Here is a 25,090-nt window from a genome sequence, read left to right as displayed (position 1 = left end):
AGCAAACCTGCACGATATTACTAAATCATTTAAATTACCGAGTTAATGGTTTAGGTAGGCTGCTAAAGGTCCATTACATATATTTGCCCACTTGAGGGCGCCATTATCAAATATATGAATGGAGTGGACTTGCTTCTAAGAAGAACTCTACCCATGGGTTTAATGAACTTGAAAACATGATTAAGCAGTAAAGGTTTTGTTACACGTCCTTGAGACAAAAAACACATTTTTACAGAGTTTAGTATTTTTTTTTCTTAACTATTTGCATGACACTGAATTTTTCACATTTGAGGAATTCCTGTGGAACTCATCATATGCTGTCATCTATGGCTCCTGTTCAGTTGTATTCAACCTGCAAGAGGCATCTTTTGAGTCCAAACTGAGAAGTCGTTTTTGTCATGGGTTCCACTTTTCCAGCTGTCGTGCACCCCCAGACCTGTGAGCTTGGAGCTAAATGTTGAGAAAATGTTAGATTTTCTAGTCACAAATCTCTATGATAAATACAATATCTATTTATAGAATAACTAAACTATTTAGAAGGTGTATTTAGAAAATTGGAACAACCTCATTTTACTATTGAAAGTTATGCGACATGGGTATGGAACATTTGCCATGATGTTTATTTTAATGCAGAATGTCTCAGGGTATGGATGAGCTGTTCAGAAAGTGATGTAATGTAAGATATGCAAACTGTCACTCAGCACAGACCCTGTTTCAGACAGGTGAAAACTGACAACAGATTTGGTGTGTCTATGGTAGAGTTGTTCCTATCTGTTTTGGGAAATCTTCCTGAGCTTAAGAGAGCATTTGAGTTTCTGCTTCAGTCGGTTGTTGTATCTGTGGTCAATAATTCTGCCTGAATTGTGCCCTCTTTTAGAGTTTGAGTTTCTGAACATGGAAGGGAGGGAGTGCAGGATCCAGAGAGAGAAACGACTTTCAACGCAATTAAGAAATATAAAAACCACAACAAATAAAAAACTCTAAACAACAAGTGCTTCATCTCCAAGTGTGTGGTAGGATTCATCTGTAATTTGATTGGGATAAAGTGCATTAATGGACAACAAAGAATCAGACAACCAGCATCTAACATCTGTCCTTTCATTTGGAATTTCTAAACACTTTGCCAATACCTGTTTTTACATTCTCACAGAGCAGACAAGACATGCAAAACTCTGTGTGCAAGAGCGCTTGCTGTGATAGAATTCTGTTCACCATTCTTTTCATTCAGTTGACCATCAAAATAATAGTAAGTGCACACGTTGGGGGAACACTTTAGCCATGGTGACCGTAGTGACATGGAAGCACATTAAAAACAACACAACAGCTTGTGGTTATTTATGTTCAAAAAACCCCTAATAACATACATTAACCTGAGTGCATCAGCTCTACAATTGAAAAATAAACAACCTGGGTAATTTTAATTTGCTAGAGCCGGGTCACAAAAACAAACAAACAAACAAACATTCATATCACTGGGACTTGTCTCTTGAAGCAATACTGGATATTCCATATTAGCCCAGTGTTTCCGTCCTCATGAAACTGTGAGGATCTCATACCTTTAAGGCAATCATCACAGAAGTCTTTCAGTGTGACAAAATGTAGATACATAAATATTGTCATAAATATATTTGATTCATCCTAATCCAAAACCGCAATACGGTATATCATTAATCTTCCTTAATCTTTCACAAGAAGTCCTGTGTAGTTCCTGCAGCTCTGGAAGTCCGTTGAAAAAACACGACAAAACAAGGCAAAACGGTGCACACATCACAGTTTTCCCTCTGTGTTCCACTACAAGCAGCCGGTGCAGGTTTGATACGCCCTCTGAGGTCAGACACGGTGCCACAGCCTCTGCTGTGGTCTGCTAGAGGTGAAATTTCCCACAGGTCACCTGTTCAAAACAAAACAAAACAAAAACCCATAACAAATGCATTATTTCACCAATGACCTATTTCCTTTTTCTTGCACAACACCTGAATAGAATGGTTTGCTGAGAACAACTGATCTCTTGTGGAATTTGGGAACAAGTATTCATGTCACGTTTGGTATTTTGACACTGTTGACTTGAGGCTCACCGGTGTCGTTGGGATGTTAGCTGTACATTCTCACACCATGCTTTTAGACAAATACATATTCAGAGATAACGTTTCATGTTCTAGACATGAACAAGAGAGACCAAATGTGCTACTGTGAACATATTCTCACATTCTGTGATGTGTTTTGTGAAATATGGTGAAATGTCACATCAGTTCCAGAAAGCATCTAATGTTATTCAGGATGTTTATCATGGCACACGAAAATAATAATGCAATCATAAACAAATGATATTTTGTTCAGCCTTGTTAAAATTGTGCACCCATCAGGACAGCTGGAAATCAATTTCATATCTGAATAATTATTTTATGTTTTAATCTTTGCTTAATTTAGGTGTCACAGATCCTAGCTAATGAAATGTACGATAGAAAAAAAAAAGTCTAGCGGAGAATGCTTTAACATACGAATAATTGGGTGACCTCAATGTGACCCAGATAAAAAGCATTATAATAAACATTTCCCTGCACATGTGCTATCTTTCATGAAGTTTGCCCTGTAAAATCCTAATACCTACCTCAAATTTCTATTCACTTTATAATCTTTTTTTCTTTTAGGCCTATACAACCCTACAGATGTCATCTATTCCCCATGTTGAAGATTAGCCCCTTACAACTCAGTAAAATACCCATCCATCTGAACACATGCATTCTGAGCTCTGAGATGAGAGCACAGAGCTCGACTGTGGTTCCGGCCTGAGTTTGGGCTCCAGTTCTGGCCTGTGCAGGCCTCACGGCCCGACCAGCACCTGTGATCGAGGCGGCGTTGCAGGGCCTGGCTCAGGAGCTCCGAGGTGCTCTGGAAAGACTGGCCCAGCTCAACCAGCTTCTGCTCCATGGAGATGATGCGCTGTTCTAGTTCTCGGTAGGAACTGTTCCAGTTGGAGCTCAGGTCACACATGATCATCTGCATCTGTTGGTGCAGAGACAGGGACAGAGCCAAACCCCCTCACTTTCAGCTCATCCACTCTGTTCAGTAATGGGGCATTTTTGTTCACTAAGTGGCTGACTGGTGGAGGCCCATCGCTGAAACAAGCACGGGCGAGTGACACCTCCCTAGCTGTCTCGCTGAACAAGCAGTTTATTTGTGGATGGCACTCTGGTACTAACTGGACTTGCCTAATGTTTTTGATTCTGTATTTTGCTGTATTGGTCAACAAAGGTGAAAAATGCAATTGTCACTGATGTGCTATATAACTGACAGTTATGCAGATATGCCACCCAGATTTAATCACCCTATTGCATAATGTTTTGACATATTATTTTTAATAATAATTTTTATGTTGGTGAGTTTATCCCCATGTAATCCAAGGGTGCATACACATTGTCACACTGATAAATATAAATAGATAAAAATAAATAAAAATAACTGTCTCTGGATAAGTGGCTGAATCTGTAAATGTATGTATAAATATCTATTTATTTAGTTTTTCTGTGCACACTCCTGAACTCTTTACAAGCAAAACCAACTGAGGTGGAATTGCTTACGGGGACGCGAAGCGCCCAGGTCTGTCATGAGCAGGCAGACACCTGGTTAATTCCTTCCAAAGAAACCATGGCCTTAGCAAGGGCCTCTCCACTGCTCTTAAAGTGCAGCCTGAAAAGGTAATGCAAGGTGCCACCGCCACCCTGTAGGGTTCGATTCCCCAGGAGCTCACGCACCGATAAGGGGTGCATATACATCCCCAGCACTGTCACTACGGAAGGTGCGTGGCAACTATCATAAGTGTTAAGGCTCCCCTCAGCTCACCTCATGTCTCAGAGGATGGTGTGCTCTAATATTTCATGCAATATTTATAACAGTGAACCACAGGAAGCAATTCATGCTGTGAAAGTAGTAGATTTGACTAATGGCACCACTCTCTACCTTGGAGAGGTCAACCATCTCACTAGTGTAGTCTCTCAGCTTTCTCTGCTTCAGTCGCAGGTGACGAAACCTACACAGAGAGAGAACATGATATTGCATTTAGGGTTATTATTATTATTATTATTATTATTATTATTATTATTATTATTATTATTATTATTGTTTTTTATAACAAATTATTTTGATAGTTCCCTGTAGATGCTTTGAGCATTATTAACATTATTTAATTGAGCATTATTAGTTTAGCTTTAAATCACATCCACAATTAAATGCAACTGAAATCTAAATGAAAGACAACAGATTATAATAAATCTAACCTTAAACTTAAACCTACCTAACCTTATCGGCATCCCAAATGTAACCCGAAATTTTAACTGACAGTTTGTTAACAGTTTGTGCATCTGTAGATATATGTATAGGGGACCATCAACATAAAGTGCAATTTTTAATAATAATAATAATAATATCATTATTCCATTGAATTATATTCTTCTTCTTCTTTTTCTTCTTCTTCTTTTTCTTCTTTAGCTAGTAAGATTTTAATGAAATATATGCAAAACGGTCAATAATCTTAAATCATGCTAATAACCTTTCTAATTTTCTGTGCCTGATACAGTTATGTATTGCCGTATTGTAATCTATTCACAGGTCTCGATACGGTGGTTCTGAAGTTACATTAAATTCAGATGGAAATTTGCGCCTCCAAAAAGCAGAACAGTAACCGCTGAATAATGCAGCATCAGTTTTTCAACACAACGTGTTTTTTCACTCACAGATGAAAAAAACATCGAAGCTAAAATAAAGAATTTAGCGGAAGACTCGCGGCTCAGAAATGAGCTCGTGACGCTTTGGCCGCTGGGGTCGACGCTGCTGCACCTTTCTTTATTTATTTATTGGACGTGCTAATTGTACAACAGGAAGGCACAAATCCTTCCACACACAAACACACGCTCATCTACACAAACACACATGAAGGCCGGACGCTTTGGCTAATGATACCGGTTCACAAATGCACACATTGGAACTTCCTGTCCTAAAGAGCAGGGGACGGTAGCCCGAGACAGCGGCCAAACGCACGCGCCCCCCGACACGCGTGCGCGTGTCTGCAGGAAGGTGCAGGTGGAGACCAAACACCAGATTGAGTACTGCCGTGCACAAGCAGATGGAAAGCACAGTGCGGCAGGTATTAGTGGTGAGGAAATACATGGTTTGCAGTAGTGGTTTAAACATCGAGGTTAGAATTGTGAGCAGAAGTGTTAATATAAAGTCTCAAATTACTATCACTGAAATAATCAGAAGTTATAAGAAGCTTTTAAAAAGATTGTTTAATAGCTCTTTTTACAGAATTATTTATAGCAACCATCCACAATCCAGATTTTGTGATTTCAGAATAGTTTACTTAGAGTATATTAAAGTATATACAACAAAAGTGGCGTGACATGGCTGGGGAGGAGCCAGGTAGAGCTCGAGGCGCAAATGCAAACAATGAACTGTTAATTTTACAGTTAAGAAAACACAAATCAACGGTAAAGCTGCTCAGCCTGGTGGGCAGGCTAACGGTGGAGCGCCTGGGAGATGCATACGAGCGACAAGTGAAGGGAACGAGCCAATAGACCAGGGAGCGAGACCTGGTAACAGATCGGCGTGTGTGATGCTGGTCTGCCGACCAGGGCGGGACAAGAGGTTTATGTCATAAAGCCAAATATAATAATAAAGGTTTAAGGGAACATGATCATTCGAAAGTTGAGACGTATATTGTAAGGGTGGGGACTATTTAAATATATGTGTGTGTGTAAGAGATAAAGTTTGGACACGTGTACTGGACTTCAGCATGCGTCATCTGTTCTAAGTAAATCTATAAGTCATCTAAGAGGATCTTTTAAGCTGTGGGGGTATTTTGTTCATGGAAGGGGTATTTTTGGTTTACAGATTATTATAAAGAATCTGAAAAGGAGAAGTGCTCAGGTTTAATAGTCGAGAGATACAAAGCATAACTTGTTTCAGAAAGTTCCAGCTTTTATGCTGAATAACAACATCCTTTGAATCTTCATTCTTTTATGTTTATTGTCATCATAGTTTGATGTTTATTGTTTATTAAAAAGTAACAGAATCTGTGCTATTATGTAAGATTAACAGGATGAACTATTAGATGATATATGAGAGTTGATAGCAGTTTTATGCTTTGGTAACATTAAATCTGAAATAAATTGACAGTTGAAAATAAAATGGAAATTCAAAGGTAAGCATGAAAATGGAAAGATAAATGAGTTTGAAAGAGAAACAAATGCACAGGTTGCATAAAGGGCTTGAAATAACAGCTTTAAGCAAGCAGGGCACAGCTTGCCTGAGGGCCTTTATGGCAGTTGGAGTTCAAAACCGACAAAGCTTAAAAATATTAAAAGTTACATTTATCATTAAACATAGACTAACATGGCCTAATTCTCAAGCTTTAGGATCACATTTATATGTCCATAATTGTCCCAGAAAAGGCTTGCGCATCATTATTTCAAGGAAGGTTGGTCAAGTGTAGTAGGCTATAGAAAAAGTATTAGGAAAGCAATAAGACAAAGAAGAAGAAAAAGAAGTACTAGTAGTAGTAGAAGAAGAAAACTGAATATAAGAAAAGAAGTGTAGAGCAACAAAACAGAGTGCTATTCCAGAGTTCCACTCAGAGCATAAATCTGCTTCCCTGCCCTAACACACTCAATTACGAGAGCTTTGCACACACACACTCTCTCCCTCTTTTGCTTTGATTATCACGGGCCCATGTGCACTCGTGGGCATGGCAACAGTGGATCAAGCCATCACAGGCAGGTATCAAAGTGGCGATTACTTACACACGGATGGCCTCCAGCAGGCATCTCTGGTGGTACCGATGCTCGCCCTGCCTGTCTTTGGCCTGGGTGGCCCGGTGGAGAAGCCAGCACTCTCGCAGCACGTTGGCGGCAGCGTTGCGGAGCTTGAGCACAGAGAGATCAGCCTGTCAGTCTGTTCATGTTCAACTCAAGGCGACCTAATTCAGTTGGGCTAGTATGGTGCTTTCTCCAACAGATGGTGTCACGATGGAGATCTCCTGAAATCTGGGTCCAGACTACTATGGAGGAAGCTGAAGGCGATATGGGCCAGTGGAAAATCTCTCTGAGATGTTGTCAGGAAGAACTTTTGAGAAAAGCCAAAAATCAAGTATGTCAATCTGTTTCACAGTAAGTCTTTCTATCATTCAATCAAAAGTAGGACATAACAAATTATTTGTTCATGTTAACACATAGTATTTACTTCTGTAGCAGACCTATATACAAGATATCCTTGTTAAAATAGAAATTAAAATATTTATTTCATGAAATAGTCAAGTCAACGTGTTAAACAACACGTGAGTTACAGACATTCCTGAGGTTTCTTTTTCTCAAATTTTTAGTGTCTCTGATTCTATTTTTGTCTTCACCATCCTGCTGAGCCCCATTATAATCCAGACTGCTCGTGCTGGTGTCCCACCCTCCCTGGCAGTGTTGTGTTGTAGTGGTTATTATTAGAGCGTCCATAAGGAGCTCTGTCCAGATGTCTTCCTTTAAATTCGTCAGAGTGACTCACTGACAGTGACAGTTATGGACCGCGGGGCATCGGCACACGCACTCACACACTGGCAAACATGATCAGCAGGCACGAGGATGCGCGGTAACAGGATGTGACAGTCTGCAAGCGTGAAACACAGGTTCCCAGGCCTACAAAATCACATTAAAACACTGGAATGTTTTTGGGAAACCAAGTTGAGCAGGCTGCAAACAAACTTCTCATGAACGTAACACCTTAGCAACACCCATGGACCCCCTCTAAAAGCCCAGTGTGCCCCCGCCTTTTAATCCCTTCATTTTTCATCCATGGAAACACTCCTCGCGTCTTCCGCTGAGCACGTTTATTTTTGGGTTTTGCCTTCCCTCTGATAAGCAACCAGATGGATCCTGTTAGAGGAGTGTAACCCAGCGCTGGACACCAAACACACCTTCTCCCACCCACTGTTCTAACACACCCTCACACACACACTCACAGCACGCGCACCCCACTGCATGCAGGTTTCCTGTCCATGCCCGAAAGCACGCCTAGACTGACACAAGTCTTTTTCCTGACAGGGGCCTGATTGTTTCCGCCCTTTGACGCCTTTTAAAGACCATTAAGTTACAGACTGTTTTTTTGCCTGCCCACCCCAGGCTTTTCCCACAGTGTTCTGCCCTTCGGAATGCCCTATTTAAGGAAAAAATAATATTCGAAAATGCCCAGGCAACCATAACATGCGTGCGATGCAGGGAAATAATGCCACCCCACCCATGTTGCTTCATCTCTTGGGCTGCTGCACTTTTTGAGAATATTTGGTAACATTTTGATCTGAAGTCCCCTTCTTATGGAGTTCAAAAATCATCTGTACATATCTTAAAGCAGTTATAGCCATGTGCCGACATTTCTAAATGTTTATGTAGACGAAATTCAGGAACTGTAGAAAATGTCAGGCACAATTATTACCCAGTATAATAATCATAATAAACATAAATATTTCTATAGGACTTCTGCATCTGTGTAGGAAAAGTATATTATGTGCATGTTATGAATGAGTTTCTATGTTTTATAAAGCTATTAATTAGGAACTTAAAATAGGGAAAAGTGTATTTTATTTGCAATTTTTTTTTTTAGTGGAGACCGATAAATATGTCCCTGTACTTGTGTGCCACGTATTCAGTTCGTGTATGGGTACTGAATGAGAAGTCTTGGTCTGAAACCCAGACAGAGCCATTTCGCAGCAGTTTGGTGGCTCCTCACCTCTTTGGAGAGCTGGATGTCCATCATGAAGAAGTGCACATGTTTCTCTCCCTTATTGAGCGCCAGCTTCTTCGTCACGACGGCAACCAGCATGGCAGTGCAAGCCACACCCTGCCAAACACACACGGACACAAGAAGGTTGCCAGGCATCTGGATATCCCTCAGACTCTACCTGAACTTAAGCCAGTGTTTTGTTTAACAGTACTCCGTTATGACAAGTCTTTAAATGGCCCTGCATCATACACGAATAGTCTATGACTGTCCTACTTAGACATTAATACTTTTTGAAGGAGATATAATTTTCAAGAGAGGCCGCAAAGCAGCTTCCATATTTCTTGCAGTTTTAGATTATGGTTTTAGTTAACAGAGAGAAAACTGAAGTTTAAAAAGAGGCTAAACGCATTTGGAAAAGTGCGATGAGCACAAGACACCACATGAAAGGTCATGGAAAATCAAAAAGTCTTATGCTATTGCTCTCCTTTGTATCTTCCACAAGTCAGTTTTAATAGGAGTGTAGGTATGTTTACCTGTTCTCCTCAGTTGCTTGCAATGAAGAAAGAAAGTGAGAAAAACTGTTAGAGTTGTGAAAGGAAGTGTTTTTAGGATGCAGTTGTTTTCATTAAATGTCATTAATCATTCATTTTTACATTTTCTCTGTCATGAGCAAAGTACTAAATGTGACTCAGCCTTAAGGTTCAAAACCTCCAGCTCCCACTGTGTTATCATTCACCGAAACATAAATAAATTCATAAATACAACAAGGAAACTTGGTAAACCTAGTGTTGCCGAGCCAGTATTTACTGCAGTTTTTCGCTTAAATGTTAATGAGTCTAATGTAGCTAGATTCAGATGGCTCTCCTCTTTAAGAAGATCCTGCTGGGAGTGAAATGCTTTGGATCCTAAAGTTCTGAGAGCTTGCAAGCTAAGCTGCTGTTATTGGTGCTGACTAGCAGGCCCACTTGTGTTTTAACAATTCTGACGTGCTACGTTTCTTTCCGAAAGCCTTTTGGGTTAAAATGTTTTGGGTTTTTTTTTTACAAAAATTGTTTAAACATTTAAAATGTTTGTCAGTATAGGCAATGGAAATGGAAATTGTAAAATTCTTAAAACATTAAAACATGTAGCTATTGACAAACATTTTTAAAGTGCTGTAGCAATTTTCACACAAATCACTAATGGGAATGTGACAGTCAGAGCTAACAACAAATTGTACTGTATTTTATTGTATTGTAAATGAATTTTCTTGCATCTCATTTATGAATTTCAACAATGTCAGTTGGTCATATAAAAAGACTCATACTATCTATACTTGCAGGAATATGGCAAGATTTTTTTTGTTTCTCTTTTAAATACTTGGCTGGGGGGTCCAAGATAGAGTTGTTGTGATTATAAATTTTGACTTATCTTTCATTGCTAACTTACCTTACAACTAAGATATATACTTTTATTCCTGTTAACTAATAGTGTCTAATACGCTGGAACACTGGTCAAGCTACTCAAATCACTAAAAAAAAAGACTCATTTGTTCATAACTCATGATTCATGTGTCATCAGCATACTCCTGCTTTCTGTTATACAAATGTTGCCAAAGCCAATTTTGTGATAACGAGTACCAAATGATATCGCACAGCCTTAGTTCCCTCATACAGTAGTTTCTCCTTAAAAAGCCCTTTCTGCTGACGACAGGTAAGGGATGGTGGCAAGTTCTGATTCCTCTGAAGTAGAAACTGGCCCAGGAGGAAGCACATCCTTCCTGGGATCTGTCTGCACTCCACGGAGGGGATATAACACCTCCCCAAAACAGATGGCACACACAGGCAAGTAAACAAATTCCATGTCAAATGCTTTCATTCTTGGACCTGACAGACAATAAAAGCTTAGGAGAGTAGCAATCTCATGTAGATAACAACACTAACCCTTTTAGGGCTAAGATGCAGGTGATCCTGAGGAAAATCTGACAGGGCACGTGAAAGATTCTGGTTGGAAGGCAATCCCAAATCTCTCTAACTAGTGCATTGGAATTGTTCCAACTGGATTAGGAAAGTGTTTTTTGTTTTTTTTTGTTTTCCAAGACTTAGGTTGGCACAGCCTCTGGATTTACTGGTGCCAAACGCTATAAACCACCTAAAAATGGCAATGGTGGAAAGTTTTCCCGGAAAAAAATATAAATACACCATGTAAGGGAGAGTGAGTGAAGTGAAAGATTATTTTCCACCGTGTCAGGGAGGTGTGGGTGTCTGGCTCAAGTCCTACACTCTACTGGTGCATCTGCTGTGATGAACAACACTAGATGGTTTGAGGAAAGGAAGCTTCTTACACACACACACACACACACACACACACACACACACACACACACACAACTAAATCAGCCAGAACTCTCCCTCTTTCTGTAACGTTCTGAACGCGAGCAGAGGCGGGGTCGCACACAGTGTGATGAATGCAGTTTATTAGAGAACATGCATAGTCTACAGACGTAATCCAAAGAACAAGCCAAGGTTGTAAATCCAAAAGAGCAGTCAGGTAAACCAAACAAAGAGGGCAATGAGGCTAATCCAAAAAACAGGTGGAGAGCCAATAAACTACAATAAACAGACAGAATAACTAACAGCTCAGAAACGTAACAAGAGTTGACGGGACTTTGCAAAGACTGATAACAAACATGGGATTTAAATACAGAGACTAATGAGGACTAACACGATACAGGTGGGTAAAATAACAGGTAATGGTACTAACTAGGGGGAAGAACCGAAAGGAACCAAAACAAGGAATCACGAGAAAACAAAACCAGGAAGTAAACAAATAGGTGGCGTTTTCGTGGTAACTGCGATGCCAGGGAGGAGATACTTTCTCTTTCCCTCTCACTGCTACAAAAACACCCTCCACCGCCACAGACGCCACAGACGCCTCCATTCACATCCACATGCATGAATCAAAGCCTTTTATGCTCTTTTCCCATATCCATATCATGTTCTAATTATCTTTCTATCTTTTTTATTTCATTTTTACATCTGCTTTCAGAATGACATAAATTCAGCCATAATAAAAAAGGCTGAAAAGCTTAAGTTCTTACTTTTTGCAAATAAATTTTCACAAATGGTTCTGAATTGGACCACAAATCATTTTACTGCTTGACTGAGTTCTTGAATTTCCAAGCAAAAGACTATGGATGATATTAGTGTATACAGAAACATATGTCATCAGTGGAATTATATTAAATCTCACAACACAGACCAAGATGCTTCATGCTCTTGTAACAATTTGTTTGATGTAAACAATGTTGGGGAAATACACACCACCATAAAACCCCTTTGTTACTTTAGATGTAGTAATACTAATTTGCTACTAAAGACATCTCTCAAGAGATTTTTTTCATGGTTTTAAAAGAGAGGACATTTTTGATCTTTTTGAGGTCTTTTTCTCTCAAAATAACAATACTACCTCAAAATTTTGTTATTTTACAGCAGACATCCCTGGCTGAGCCGTGAGAAGGGCCAGAGTCTGTGGGGCATTTACCATGACGCCTGTGAAAAGACAGACCACCTTGCCACAGCTGGTCTTGGGGGACACGTCTCCATAGCCCACAGTGAGGAAGGTGATGGCAATGAGCCACAGAGCTATGCCCATGTCTCCCGTCACCACCTGTAACTGCCTGTAGGGGGAGACACCGAGAACAAGTGTCCAGTTATTGAGCAAAAAACCAAGTGTGGTAAACTCAAACACGGGAACATACTGCTTGTCTCATTCGTAGGCCTGCACAGAATAAAAATGTAATCAGGTGTACATGGAGTAATGAGGTCAAATTGCACACTTGCATAAATTTCACACCTTAAACTCTGCCCACCCAGCTAATATATTCCCTCCTGGCTGTCACGGTTCTCAGATACGAGGTTCCAGATCTCTGCAATGTCTCCTCCCTGCCCTCCATGAGTGGGACACTACTATTATATTTGTATCGGACCTACTTATAACAAATCCTTTCACTAAATATCTTTTCCCAGTTGGATCTTCAAGTTTACCATCACCAGTTGCAGAATGAACTAGTGTGTGTGTGTGTGTGTGTGTGTTTGTGTGTATATATATATATATATATATATATATATATATATATATATATATATATATATATATATATATATATATATATATATACTGTGTTGTGTGTACATGTGTGTATGTGTTATACCTCTCACACAGCCTGAGCATCCAAGCAGCTGAGAACCAGAAGAATATTATGAAGACCATGAGGGTGCGCGCCGGGTACTTGTTCATGAGCACCTTGAGTACGAAGCGGAAGGTGAAGTTGATGTTGTTGAGGGAGCCAATGCTCCTGTAGGAGGCACTGAGGAGCACCTTGCTGTGCAGGAGTATGGCCCTGTGCACCAGGTACAGCCGCAGGAACATGAGGCCGGACAGCAGGAGCTCCACCTCTAGCCACGCCTCCATGGGGCTACTGCACAGGCAGAGGGGTGTGGAGGTGGAGTTGGCATCAAAGGGCGTGTTTGTGCCAGGGGTTTCCATGGCAGGTGGCTCTGCCCCAGGCGCTAGGTATGTGCCCACTGGGTGGATGGCGCAGACCAGCAACTCCAGGGATATACCGAGCACACGATTTGTTGTCATAGCAATGCGCCAGTCCACCTGGTTGTGGTCTATGATGAAGAGCTTAGAGTGGAGAGGAAGAAGAGGAGAGGTCTTGTGGGAAATGTATCAATAAAGAATTGTTATTGTATTTATAGTGCACACAAATGAGACAAAGGAGAAAGGAAGATATGGAGAAAACTATCAAGACAATCCGTACAATGTTCAGCCAGTTGACAAATTAACATATGATGGAAACACTTTCATTAGCACATTCAGTTCAATTCAATTCAATCTACTGAATTGAACAATAGACTTTTTTAGAATGCAGCTTTGCCTAAATCTGGTCTGGACCCCTAGTAAGCTAACCAGGGACAACAAAAGACCACAATTATGAACTGGAATAATCTATTTCCTGCATAATTTGATTTTATCCAATCTTATAATAATTAACGGAAAATAAGGTTCTAACAAAGTTGGCTTTTTAGCTTATAATGTTGCTGAATTTGAGGAGTCTTTTTATTTCAGGAGGTAACAGGAGAATCATGGTAATGTTAGTAATGGTACATCGAGTAGATGGTGTGAGGCATTATTTACTCTACAATGTGGGTGTGAATTGTGACTAATGCACTGTCAGATCGATTAACCTTTCATTATCTTGCATGTACTTGCATGTTTAAACTGCTTTCTTCTACTTGAAATACTTGAAAGGGACGCTATTAGCCTGCCAGCCCTAATGTGGCAGAAATTCACTTATTTAACTAACTGCTGACTACAGCATTTTTCTGTTTGACTCAGAGTTGGGTTATCTGGGTGGAATCTGAAGCCCAGCACACACTCACCCAATTTTACTCGGTTTCTCCAAATGGCGTGATGCACCTGTTTAACTTTTGGAAGTCTACTGCCTTCTTCCTCTTTCGTTAACTCGGCTCAACCGTTCTTGTTAGTGTTGTACCGAGCTTGTGTTACTGTTTTCTGCCTGAAGCTTGGACCCTTTGTTCAAGGACTGCGCCAGCCCCGTGCAACCAAAGGACAGGAAGTAGAAAACCCATTAAACGATGATGCTTCAAGGTCCAAGTATGTCGTTTCATTCAGATGGCAGTTGGGTAATCATTTCAAGTGCTGTACCATGCAGCCTTCTGGGAAGTCTGCTCCTCTTTCTCTAGTTTGTGACCCTGCTTTTAGTTTTTCACTCACTTTAGATAGCTCTTGACTTGCAGGCTGGTGAATGGAGCACAGAAAGCATGAGGGGAATGAATAATGTGAGATGGGAAGTTATTATCTTTGCAAACCAGAGGCCGAACTGCACAGATAAGATGCCTGTATAACTTTGCCGCTCTTATCACTGTGCTACCACAGGCAAAACGCTCCGCTACACCTCAACCCTGTGCTCACTAAAACGTCTCCACCTAAACCGCACGTACAATCCCTCCAAAATATGTTTGCGTTGCTCTACTCTCTATATATAGACTGGTTTATCATTCACTTCTGATGGCATCATTGCTGGTCATGTGTTAGAGCAGATCCCAGAGGTATTGCTGGGCTTGGAGAGACCTATGTTACATATTATTATTAGTTATTTTTATATAGCACCTTTCTCAAACTCAAGGAGACTTTACTGACAAATACAACCACTCACACATCCTTTACAATCACTCACAGACTGAGAATTTGCACACAGCATTCTCTTGATCAGAAACCACAACCCCCAGGGGACTGCACCAGGTGCAGGGGAGGAGATTAAGATTATAACAGAGCACCAATCATCACCAGAGACCCTAGAGGAAACTCCACCCAGATAGGGGCTTGAACTCAAGACCCTGGTGCTGAGAGGCAAACATGCTAACACTGTGCTGCCCATAACACTTAAGCTGCATGACAATATGAAGACAACCTTATCATCACTGCCAAAGGGAGGTCCATCAACAGCTAACTAAATGTGTCCCTCACTAAAAGGGACTGAGTGCAGGTGTATTGGAACAGCTCACCTGGACATCTTTATAATGGAAGGCAAGGACGAGGATGAGTAGGCAGCCTGTGGACACGCTGATGAGTCCGTTGATGGAGAGAGCGTAGATAGAGTCCTGAGGAACAGCACAAAGGCAGGAGAAGGTGAAACATCTCATAAAATATAGGCACGGACGTGAGCCACATTTTCTTCTAATCTCCCAGTGCTAGGTATTATACCATTCTCAGAATTACACACCCTAAAACCAGAAGAAAAACACCCACAATGTCCATATGAGCCAGCATTTCAAACAATTACATTTTACAAATCATTTTAAAAAGACATTTCCAATATTTATACGTTTGATACCATTTTATTCAAACAAAGGACTTCTCTTTTAAAAAAAATATGATCTCATTTGCCCACTTACTATTGATAACATTGTTTCATGTACCACTTGGTACCTGTTGCTAAAGTAATCCAGAATATTCCACTTTGCTCCTGCTCAGTGGCCTTGAAACACCATGTCCTCAGACACCTACAGAAACATTATAAACCTCCTTGCTTCCAAACTCTTTGTTGCCCCACTCCATATCTGATACAGAGGCCCACAAAGGCCTGGTACTGATATCACAGATCACCTTATGAGAATACAGGATAATATGACATTTTATTACCTCTATAAGGAATATTTCCTCGTCACTGACTTTGAAACAGTTGGCTGATGATTGTATCAGGATATATATCAAGCTATTTGAACAAATACATAGATACATGTATTTGACAGGTGGCAATGTACTAACAAATGTGACTAGACAGTAAAGCAAATAGTGTGTTATTTTGTTTGGGTTTTTTTGTTGTTTGTTTTTTGTTTAGTCATATGTGAATTTGCAAATGTTGATGATAATCATGAGAGGTAAGGCAGAATGCAAATGAGAACTTAATCGGAATCAGGAGAAATCCATGAATCGTGGCCATTACAACAATACAAGGCCAGGAAGCTATTCTAACATATAGTGTCAGGTCAACACTGGGAATTTCCATGAGGAACAGAAAACAAATGAACAAAACCACAGAAAACTGAAGAAAATCCAGTAACAGGTGGCACATGAAGTGCAGTGTCTGTGAGGAGACATGACAGCATGGGGATGGATGAATGGAGCATTACATTCACATTTACAACATTTAGCAGACGCTCTTATCCAGAGCGACTTACAAGTGCTTTGTCATTTACTCATAGAATGTTACCTGGCCAGCACAGTAGGTTAGAGTCCAACATACCAATGAACCAGAATACTGTAGAAATACAGGGATCAATACTGATGCCTAGAAGTGCACATATAAGATCTATATCAGACAACAATCAGTGCACTAAACAATACATACTAGAGTCAACATAGGAGCAGTCAACATCAGCTCAATAAACAATACAATATGTACTAGAGTTTCAGTTAGTCAACATAGGAGCATAGGAGGGTCAGTGGTCATTTAAATAATGCACATATAGAGGGGTCTTCAGTCTGCGTTTGAATTAGACACAGAACATGCATACGGACTCTGATTAGTGTAGTCAGTGGAGCCCATCTTATAGCATTTTAAGAGTAAATGAAATAGCTTTCCTAAAGTATTTTAAATGGAAATATTATCAGTATTATCCTAACAGTGGAGGAGTTATTACTATCATTACTTTGATTTCATCTATCCCACCACCCAAAAAAATCTTGATGGATATGTAACAGGGTGTATGGGCTATATACTGTACATCAAGGTGATCGTGTGTGTATGTGTGGTGTTAACTGATAATGATTGAACTTGAAAACTGCATTTCATGCTTCCACAGAAGAATATTAGAATAGGGGGCAGTAGTTCTCACACTGTGAAAATGATTCATTTTAAATGATTCATGAATTCATTTAAAAATACATATGACATACACTTCGAACAAAGAGTTGTCTTTGCAGTAGATAATGGAAATGAACTATATGTAACTAATTAATTTTTTTATAATCACATGAGATTGGCTTTATTCTGTCTGAGAATATATGATTTAAAAGAAAATATCAGAGTGCGATATTTCCAAAGATGAGCTCATTGCTAATCTCCTTATGCCTATTTTGATCATGTGTAAAACAGATGCCACACATCATGGTCACATGTGTTACACTTGTCAGGTGAGTGATATCCAGGTCACATCACTCCTGAGGTCAGAAACGAAGCACTGCTAAAGGACAGGATGGTTAACTGGATGAATAACAGGATGACTAACTAACCGTACATGACTACAGTCTACAGGATTCAGTCTCTAATTTTGCATATACGATGTGTGTGTACAAGGTGAGTGTAAAATGAAAATGGCTGTCCTGATGCCTGACAATCTGACAATACTGCTAAGACTGATGTTGTGGGGTTCTCTGAGCTTGATATTTTGGTGGCAAACATTTCATCACAATGACGCTGACAATGTCATCTCGACTGGTGATGAAATGTTTGCCACCAAAATATCAAGCTCAGAGAACCCCACACCATCAAACCAATCAACCTGACCTACCAATATTTGCTTTGATTTTTAACTCCATCTGATCTTGCTATGATTTTGTAAAAAAGATTACAATACACACTCTGCTGGGGACTTAGGGCTGTCAGAACAGCAAAGAAAGTTTGAGACAAATGGACTTTAATCACCTGCTAATATGTGACACGCGATTAAGTTTATTGATTCATGCTGTTGCATTGTGAACCACCCTGGAGGCTTTTTCAGCAAGTTCTTTCCTTGTTGCTGCCTGGCTTGTCATTAACTCATGTGATGGAGCACTGGGTGCAGGTGCATTCACATCCATTTGAGCAGCTAAAGTAAATCAGTAGAAGGAAAATTCTAGAAAATCATGGGGTTGCTTGGTGTCCTTCCTCTCAGATTGGCCTAAGATGTGGCAGAGCTTGGTGACTGAGTATTACTCTGGGCATGTTTAAGATGATATAAACACCACCAAGCTTCATGAAAAATTGGTTTGACTGTTCCTGGTAAGGATCACAGATGATATTTTACAAAAGGAAAAAACTAATCCATTGGTCGTTGTTCATGAGATTCATATCAGTTCAGCCTGCCTATCATACTAAGGTTTGTGGTCAAACATGCTACACATGTTGTACATGTATGGTTAGTTAACCCAGCATGGTAGTCATGAAAGGATGTGGGGGTCACATCACATTAGTAGACTCAGTCACAGTTATTGTGTGATGTATCTATGTATCTATATATCAGTATAGCTATATATGGCTATATATCTTTGTAGCTATATATCTATATCGCTATGTATCTATATATGTATCTATGTATTTATATATATATATATATATATATATATATGTATCTCTCTCTCTCTCTCTCTCTCTCTCTCTCTCTCTATATATATATATATATATATACATATGTATCTCTCTCTCTCTCTCTCTCTCTCTCTCTCTCTCTCTCTCTCTCTCTCTATATATATATATATATATATATATATATATATATATATATGGCTCTTCATGCTGTCTGGTGCCAGGCATCCGAAAGGCTGCAACCAAACTGGGAGGGGCCATACTGGCAGAGGCCAAACTGGGAGAATAATGGATACATTGCTTAACAAGCTGCAAACAGGAAAGTCACTGACATTTTCAGATAACAGAAAATGTGTCAGAATAAGCTGTTAATTACAGTATTATATAAGAATGAATGATTCATTAACTTCATATCAAAATAGCTGATTTAGAAGAGGGCAATTTTCAAATTTTATTTAAGCATTAACAACATTGTCTTGATAATAGATTTTTGCTATTGTTTTCTAGGTTTTATGTTATTTATTTTTTTATTTTAACAATAGTGTCACGGTATGGCCCCTCCTCCCAAGTGTCTCCCCATGCATGTGTGTATGTGTGTGTTTGTCCGTGTGGCCACGCCCCCATGTGTCACACCTGTTTGTAATTGCTTGTCATTTACATGTGTATATAAACCCCTATGGTTCTGTTGTCTGTTGTCGGTGTCTGATGTTACGTTATCTTAATGGCTAGGTAGTCTTCAGTGTCTGTGTAAATAAATGTTGTTGTTGTTGTTGTTCAATGTAACTTGTCCCTGCATCCTGCTTAGCCTCCGTACGTTACAAATAGTTATTTCATCCGATTCCTTTCATATAGGAAAATGATACATTTGAATGTTTAGTAAATGTTTGATACTTGTGTAGTATTTTTTTATACTATGTGGACCACAAGAACATACCTAGAGCTTAGCTTTTAAAACAGAATTGCCACTTAAATCATAATTGCAAAGGTGGAAAAAGCATAACTGTGCTAGTATTGCAAAAGTGAATACTAGGTTTCCATGTCTCTTCAAATCAAATTGTCAGAATGAATTCTATCAATCATAATAGCCTCTCACAACTACATATGTCTCACAACGTTGTCTTCATAATGACACAATGTGCAAAAAGGGGGATTGTTGTTCATTAATATGACATGGACCCAACACGTGGTAGTGTGTGGGCAAAGCTCAGGCTTAAACAGGTGCCAGCAGGTAACTGGTGCAACAATGTCTACTATCATCAGAAATGACTACTAGTTCCACTGCCCCTTTTTACCTATATGTAAGACCTTTCTTAATCGCAAATTAAGCACCAGATCAGCAAAACTGCACTTGACGTACCGTACATCACCAGCAGCCTGCCCTCAAACCATCAAACCATATGAGTGAAGGCTGTTTGTTGGAAATGGGCTGGCTAATGTTTAACCAGACCTCACAGTGAAGTAGGTGACTGATATCGCCAGTTCAACCTTACAGCTGTAACACAAAACAGCTGTGACACAAAAGTATATAGCTCACATTCAAATTGTTTACACATGCAAAAGAAAGCAAAGGTTATACACCCTCAACTGGTTTACAACCAAGAACACGTTCACTTTAACTAGAGGTTTTGTTCATGCTAAAATACAAGATGTTTTCTATATATAGCCCAAAATAAGCTGAAACATTGAGACCAGCGGTTAAACTTTGAGCATATACACATGTCTGACTTTCACAGGTGTACAACAGACAAAAATGACTACTGCAGAATATCTGTTGACTTATTAAGACCAGTGATGGTTCACATTTTTGTCTGTGGAGACTCAACTTATCAAAGGAACAACCAAAGATAAAATATCAAATATCAAAATACGATTTATGAGATGCCCACTCATATAAATGGCAATTTTACAGAATCACAATAATTTTTAAATGTGTTTTTTTTTTTTTAAAGCATGTTGCATCTTGAATACAAAGTAACAGTTGATAATTGGAAACTGATGAATCCCTGATCCAATCAAGCCAAATAATTTGGGACAAATGTTTTCTACCTTTTATCACTATTTAAATGTATTTGCAGATAAAAACTTTGGCATCACAGCCAATTACAGAATGACCAGGGTTTCCAAAATGTGTCCTCTTTTACTTATTGTCAGCAAAACAGTTTTCCATGCACTCAGAGTTGTAGTCTGTGTAAATGTACAACTCTCTGCTCCAGTGATGAGGTCAATGGAAGTTTTAATGGATTAATTTAACAACTAATAGTTTAAGGAGTTGGACAATTAGGAAAATCCTCTTCAAGGCACAAGGTGTTTATTGATGTAAAGGTACTGGTAACTTGGATTATTTTCCATAATATCCCTCTCTGTAGTATCTAGATCTGGTTTCACGTGACCACAATGAGCCCCATTCAAGCATTTGGTCAGTTACAACACTCGGTTGTGTCATACAGCACTGAACAGAAATGTAGCCCTGTTCAGGCTCACACAAGACAGCATGCTGCATCCTCCAATACCCCTAGTGGGATATTAATAAATAGCGCTAAATCAGCACATAGATACACTGTCATCATACTATCTCAATTTACCATGTAAATACTTACATATGCATCTGACTAATTGTACAGTACGTTAGTTTTTGTGCATACAAATCTTAAGAAACACAATGCAAACAAAAATGCAAAAAACCCATCCCGAAATCTAGCAGAACACAGAGTGATGAGGGCACATGTGGTGATGTGAGCAAGAGCCTGCTTCACCCACCTCCATCACCATAGCGACGGAGCACCTGAAGTATCAGCATTGTGTCCATGTACCGCTGAAGGTCATCCTACAGACCCATTATTCAAACAAGCACTAATTATACAATAAATGATGTGGAAAGATACAATATGACTTTAGGCAGTCTGACACAAAGGTAGACGAAATGTGGAAAAACCTCCATAAATAGACTGCTGCCCTGCACAAACTGGTTTCCAGGAGAACGAGCCCTATTTCACCCACCCCAATTACCATGGTATGCGGTGGAGAGGACAACACCTGAAAAATTGCATTAGGCTCATGTACCCCTGAAGGTCACCCCTCAAATCCATTATTCAAAGCAGCGATAATTATACAATAAATGATGTGGAAAGATGCGATATGGCCACAGGCAGTTTGACACAAACGTAGACTAAATGTGGAAAAACTTCCATAACGTTTTTACTTGTGTTGTTCATTTCCCTGCATAACCTGGTTTCTAGGAGACTGTTCCACTTCAGTTGCTTCCAAAGCTTAGAGTTGGGGAGATCTGTTCGTTTCGCGTGCAAATGAATACTTCATCTAAACGGAGGAAAATATGTTTTGTTTTTTCTTACCAGAAAAATATGATTGTGTGAAACCCCAGAACACTTAAATGGTTAATCAAGATAACCTATAGGAAATCCTGTAAAAGTATTCACTAACTGCCAATCGCTGAGATCTTAAAAAAGCATATCTGTTGAGGATGTGTGCTTGTCTCCCTGTCCGGAATGCAGAGCTAAATGGAATAGTTAATACCTGCTCATCAAACAAGGAATTTTGTGTTAAGAAGCATAAACTTGCAATCAGTCCAAATTTGAGTTATAACTCACGCCAAGGTACATATTTTGACTTACAATGCACACTGAAAGTGGACAGACCAAAAGATCGTACAGCCGTGAACCTGAAAGCTGACCTTTAATTTCCTTTAAATCAGAAGTGAGATGCACAAGGCGTCTTTGGGGCTGAATTATTAGTGAACTATTAGTGAGGTTTGTTTTTTATTAACACCTGAAAGGAGCTGCTCCTTTCAGGTAGACTGGATGTAGATCTCTATACTCGGTTGCTTCCATATCATCATTCAGGTGGTTGCCCTAAAATTTTGGTTTGCTTGGATTCATATTTGGAAACTTGCATTAAATATTTGTTTGGATGATGTTTATGTTATTCCATATAAGACAATATAAAGCTTCTAAAGGTCTGCTTTTTTAAAATAATCTTTAATTTCAAGAAACTCTTTTATCTCCTATCAGGTTTTTGAGATTTTAAATAGTCATTTGATGTAGTTGCTTTGTACCTTAATGTGATGTGTTTGTAAAAATAGGAACATTTTTCTGTTGTGGACCTACTCTCAGTGTGTTTCAGCCACTTGACAATCATCATAAACATGCGGTGTATTTTAAAATTTTGTTTCTAACATGTAATTCAGCAGAAAAAAAATGTCCTGAGCTCAAGCACTATATTTTAAAGAGGTGAAAGGATAAAAAGGCAAGAAAAGTCAGCATTTGGTACTTTTCTGCACTGGGAAGTAGAGGATGCTAACACCACAGCAGGAGACAATGACTCTTCATGGACTCTAGTGTTTAGTTCCTTGCCAATCAAACACCGGGACAAAGCTTCCACCACACAGGCACCTTCGGGACCAGTGGGTGACCTGGGAGCAGGACTCCGGATATCAGGTTTCCTGAGTTAGTCACAGTTCAGTGGATTGCCAGTGTAGCAACCAGCTAGGTTTACATGCTGGTTGTACATTGATTGTTACATTGAGCTGCAAAGAATGCTGGGGGTTGCTGTGGCCAGTCACGGTATCCTTGGTCTGATCCCATCGAGGTCAGACAGTTTAAGAGTCTTGCTTCGGTTTGTTGGATCAGCCTGCGTTCCTAAAGCTTTCACTTTTGGTACCCGAATGTCTAAAGATAAACAACACACTGGATTAAATCTGTCAGCAATAAAGACTGAATTAACTATGCTCCAACGCTTGATCAGTTCATGTCCACGAGGCTCAGGCTTGCAGCATGGTCTTGGATGAGGCACAACATGCATAAGCACTTGTGTGTCAGATACTCCCCTAGCATCTCCACATTCACTTTAATGCCACTATCATGGCAGGGTCATCTTGTGTTGAGAAAGGCCTGACGCCCATATAATGACCTGTCGTTATAATGATTGAGGGTTACTGACAGATTGTGCATTCCAACCAGTATGGCACAATCCATCATTGTACATTTATAAGATGTATTCATAAAACTGGTGTACACAATAACATGGCCAGTGAATGTACATACAATGTAGGTGTATCTAATAAAGGGGTCAGTGAGTGCATGCGTTAGTATTGGGAAACTCCACTGATTATATCAGTCAACTGCAGTATGGAGAGGGGATAGACTGAAGGAGAAAGGCAACACTTCACAATTTAGTGGTTTCCCTTCCTTCACACATTTTATCAAATAATCCACCATCCCACCATCAGCTGGGTCCAGCCAAGACACTAAACCGCATAAAGCTCTGGCTGTAAAAAGTCACCTCTTTTTTTTCCTAGAAATCATAGCATACCCTTATCCCGCAGTAAGCTTTTATGCCCTGAAATATAACCCGAATTATGGGTCATACGTCGGTCTGCTGTACTTCTGTTCAACTTTGAGAGAATGGCAAGGGGTGTACAGTGTTGACACGTTTAGATTGCCAAATTTAAAAACTTGGGTCATCTCAAAACGTAACACAGATGCCCTTTCAAGCGTTTTCGCTCATTTAAGATTCGTAACTGTGTTCCTACTTACCGGTGGATAGACGATGGGACACAGTTCTGCATGCAGTATCATGAGCAAAATACCCAGGACTGCAGTTCCCAGTCCCCACGCGCATAAACGCCTTTTGTCCTCCAGTAAAAACTTTCTATCCCTGAGTCTATAAAGACTCCCACCCTCGATAGGACTGATTCGCTTCCCCGGGTGTGATAACGAAACGGTGATTTCTGTCGTATCTCCGTTACTGTTCACAAGCCCGTCACAGTTTCTGTCATCAGCTTTGGCGTCGGGATGCGAGTTGCGGGTTGTCATCTCCATAGCGCGTTGCTGTCGCGAGACAGTACTATCCAGGTCGCCGGCCTTAGTCGCCTCGTCCCTCGCTCTGTCCTTCCTCCTCTCCAACCAAACTTTCTTCCCGGTCCTGAGAAGGCATAGCACGCCAAAAATTCCGTGATTCCTCTTTCCTTGTAGATGCGTAGAGAAACGGCGCGTCCACCTGAGGTCTTGCACACACGGTGACGCACTGGTCGCTCCGACTCTAACCTACTCTGAAAGGTCTGCCACTATTGGTATATCAGTATAAACCAATAGTATATATACCAGTATATGGTATATCAGTGTCTCCCGGCTCAGGGTATCCACAGACGACCGCAACTTTCATCTACTGTTCCTCCCTGCTAATTTGTTAAACGCCAACCCAAGTATTAATCTAAGAATATTGAAAAAGCGCTGAGCTATGTGATTGGCTCCTACATATTATCTAAGGCTTCCCCCTACAGTTTCTTTCACAACTTGTCTTTTGGTCACATGAAGTTTAAAGATAGCAGAATGGGGTTTTTTTAAGTTTTTAATTTTTTATTTTTATTTTTATCTAGGCCTCTAGTAACCAAATAAAACCTAATTTCGTAAAATGTACGGAGGTTGCTGCAGAATAAAATCCAAAATAAAATCAGTCCGATACATG

At 39.9% G+C, this 25,090-nt stretch overlaps 1 protein-coding gene across 7 annotated transcripts; it reads right to left on the bottom strand.

Moving 5' to 3' along the window:
* Positions 1 to 603: 603 nt before the first annotated feature.
* Positions 604 to 24,900, bottom strand: kcnn4 (potassium intermediate/small conductance calcium-activated channel, subfamily N, member 4). Of its 7 annotated transcripts, none has more exons than XM_027007311.3 (9): positions 24,160 to 24,897; positions 15,330 to 15,425; positions 12,950 to 13,425; positions 12,280 to 12,415; positions 8,764 to 8,874; positions 6,795 to 6,916; positions 3,958 to 4,027; positions 2,840 to 3,003; positions 604 to 1,891 (listed from the first exon to the last, which is right to left on the bottom strand). In XM_027007311.3, the coding sequence occupies exons 1-9, from the start codon at positions 24,442 to 24,444 to the stop codon at positions 1,888 to 1,890; spliced, it is 1,464 nt and encodes a 487-aa protein (XP_026863112.2). In that variant the 5' UTR covers positions 24,445 to 24,897; the 3' UTR covers positions 604 to 1,887. The 7 variants fall into 7 exon arrangements, 5 of the variants coding, with proteins under 5 accessions (XP_026863112.2, XP_081552310.1, XP_081552308.1 ...); XM_081696184.1 differs by adding an exon at positions 14,184 to 14,562 and having other exon boundaries at positions 604 to 3,003; positions 24,160 to 24,191; XM_081696182.1 differs by having other exon boundaries at positions 604 to 3,003; positions 24,160 to 24,900.
* Between the last annotated feature and the right edge of the window lie 190 nt (positions 24,901 to 25,090).

This window comes from Electrophorus electricus, chromosome 14, assembly GCF_041902795.1.
Source record: "Electrophorus electricus isolate QZ-2024a chromosome 14, ASM4190279v1, whole genome shotgun sequence".
Taxonomy (NCBI): domain Eukaryota; kingdom Metazoa; phylum Chordata; class Actinopteri; order Gymnotiformes; family Gymnotidae; genus Electrophorus; species Electrophorus electricus.
Note: the sequence above shows the minus strand (reverse complement) of the source record. Positions and strands in the feature narration are given on the sequence as shown.

Coding starts and splice junctions, on each gene's coding strand:
- kcnn4 (XM_081696182.1), bottom strand. CDS start 24,444: ATGGAGATGACAACCCGCAACTCGCATCCCGACGCCAAAGCTGATGAC. Junction 8,875..12,279: donor GTCTTTTCACAGGCGTCATG/GTAAATGCCCCA, acceptor TGTGTTTGGCAG/GGTGTGGCTTGCACTGCCAT. Junction 3,004..3,957: donor AGATGGTTGACCTCTCCAAG/GTAGAGAGTGGT, acceptor CTGCACCAACAG/ATGCAGATGATCATGTGTGA.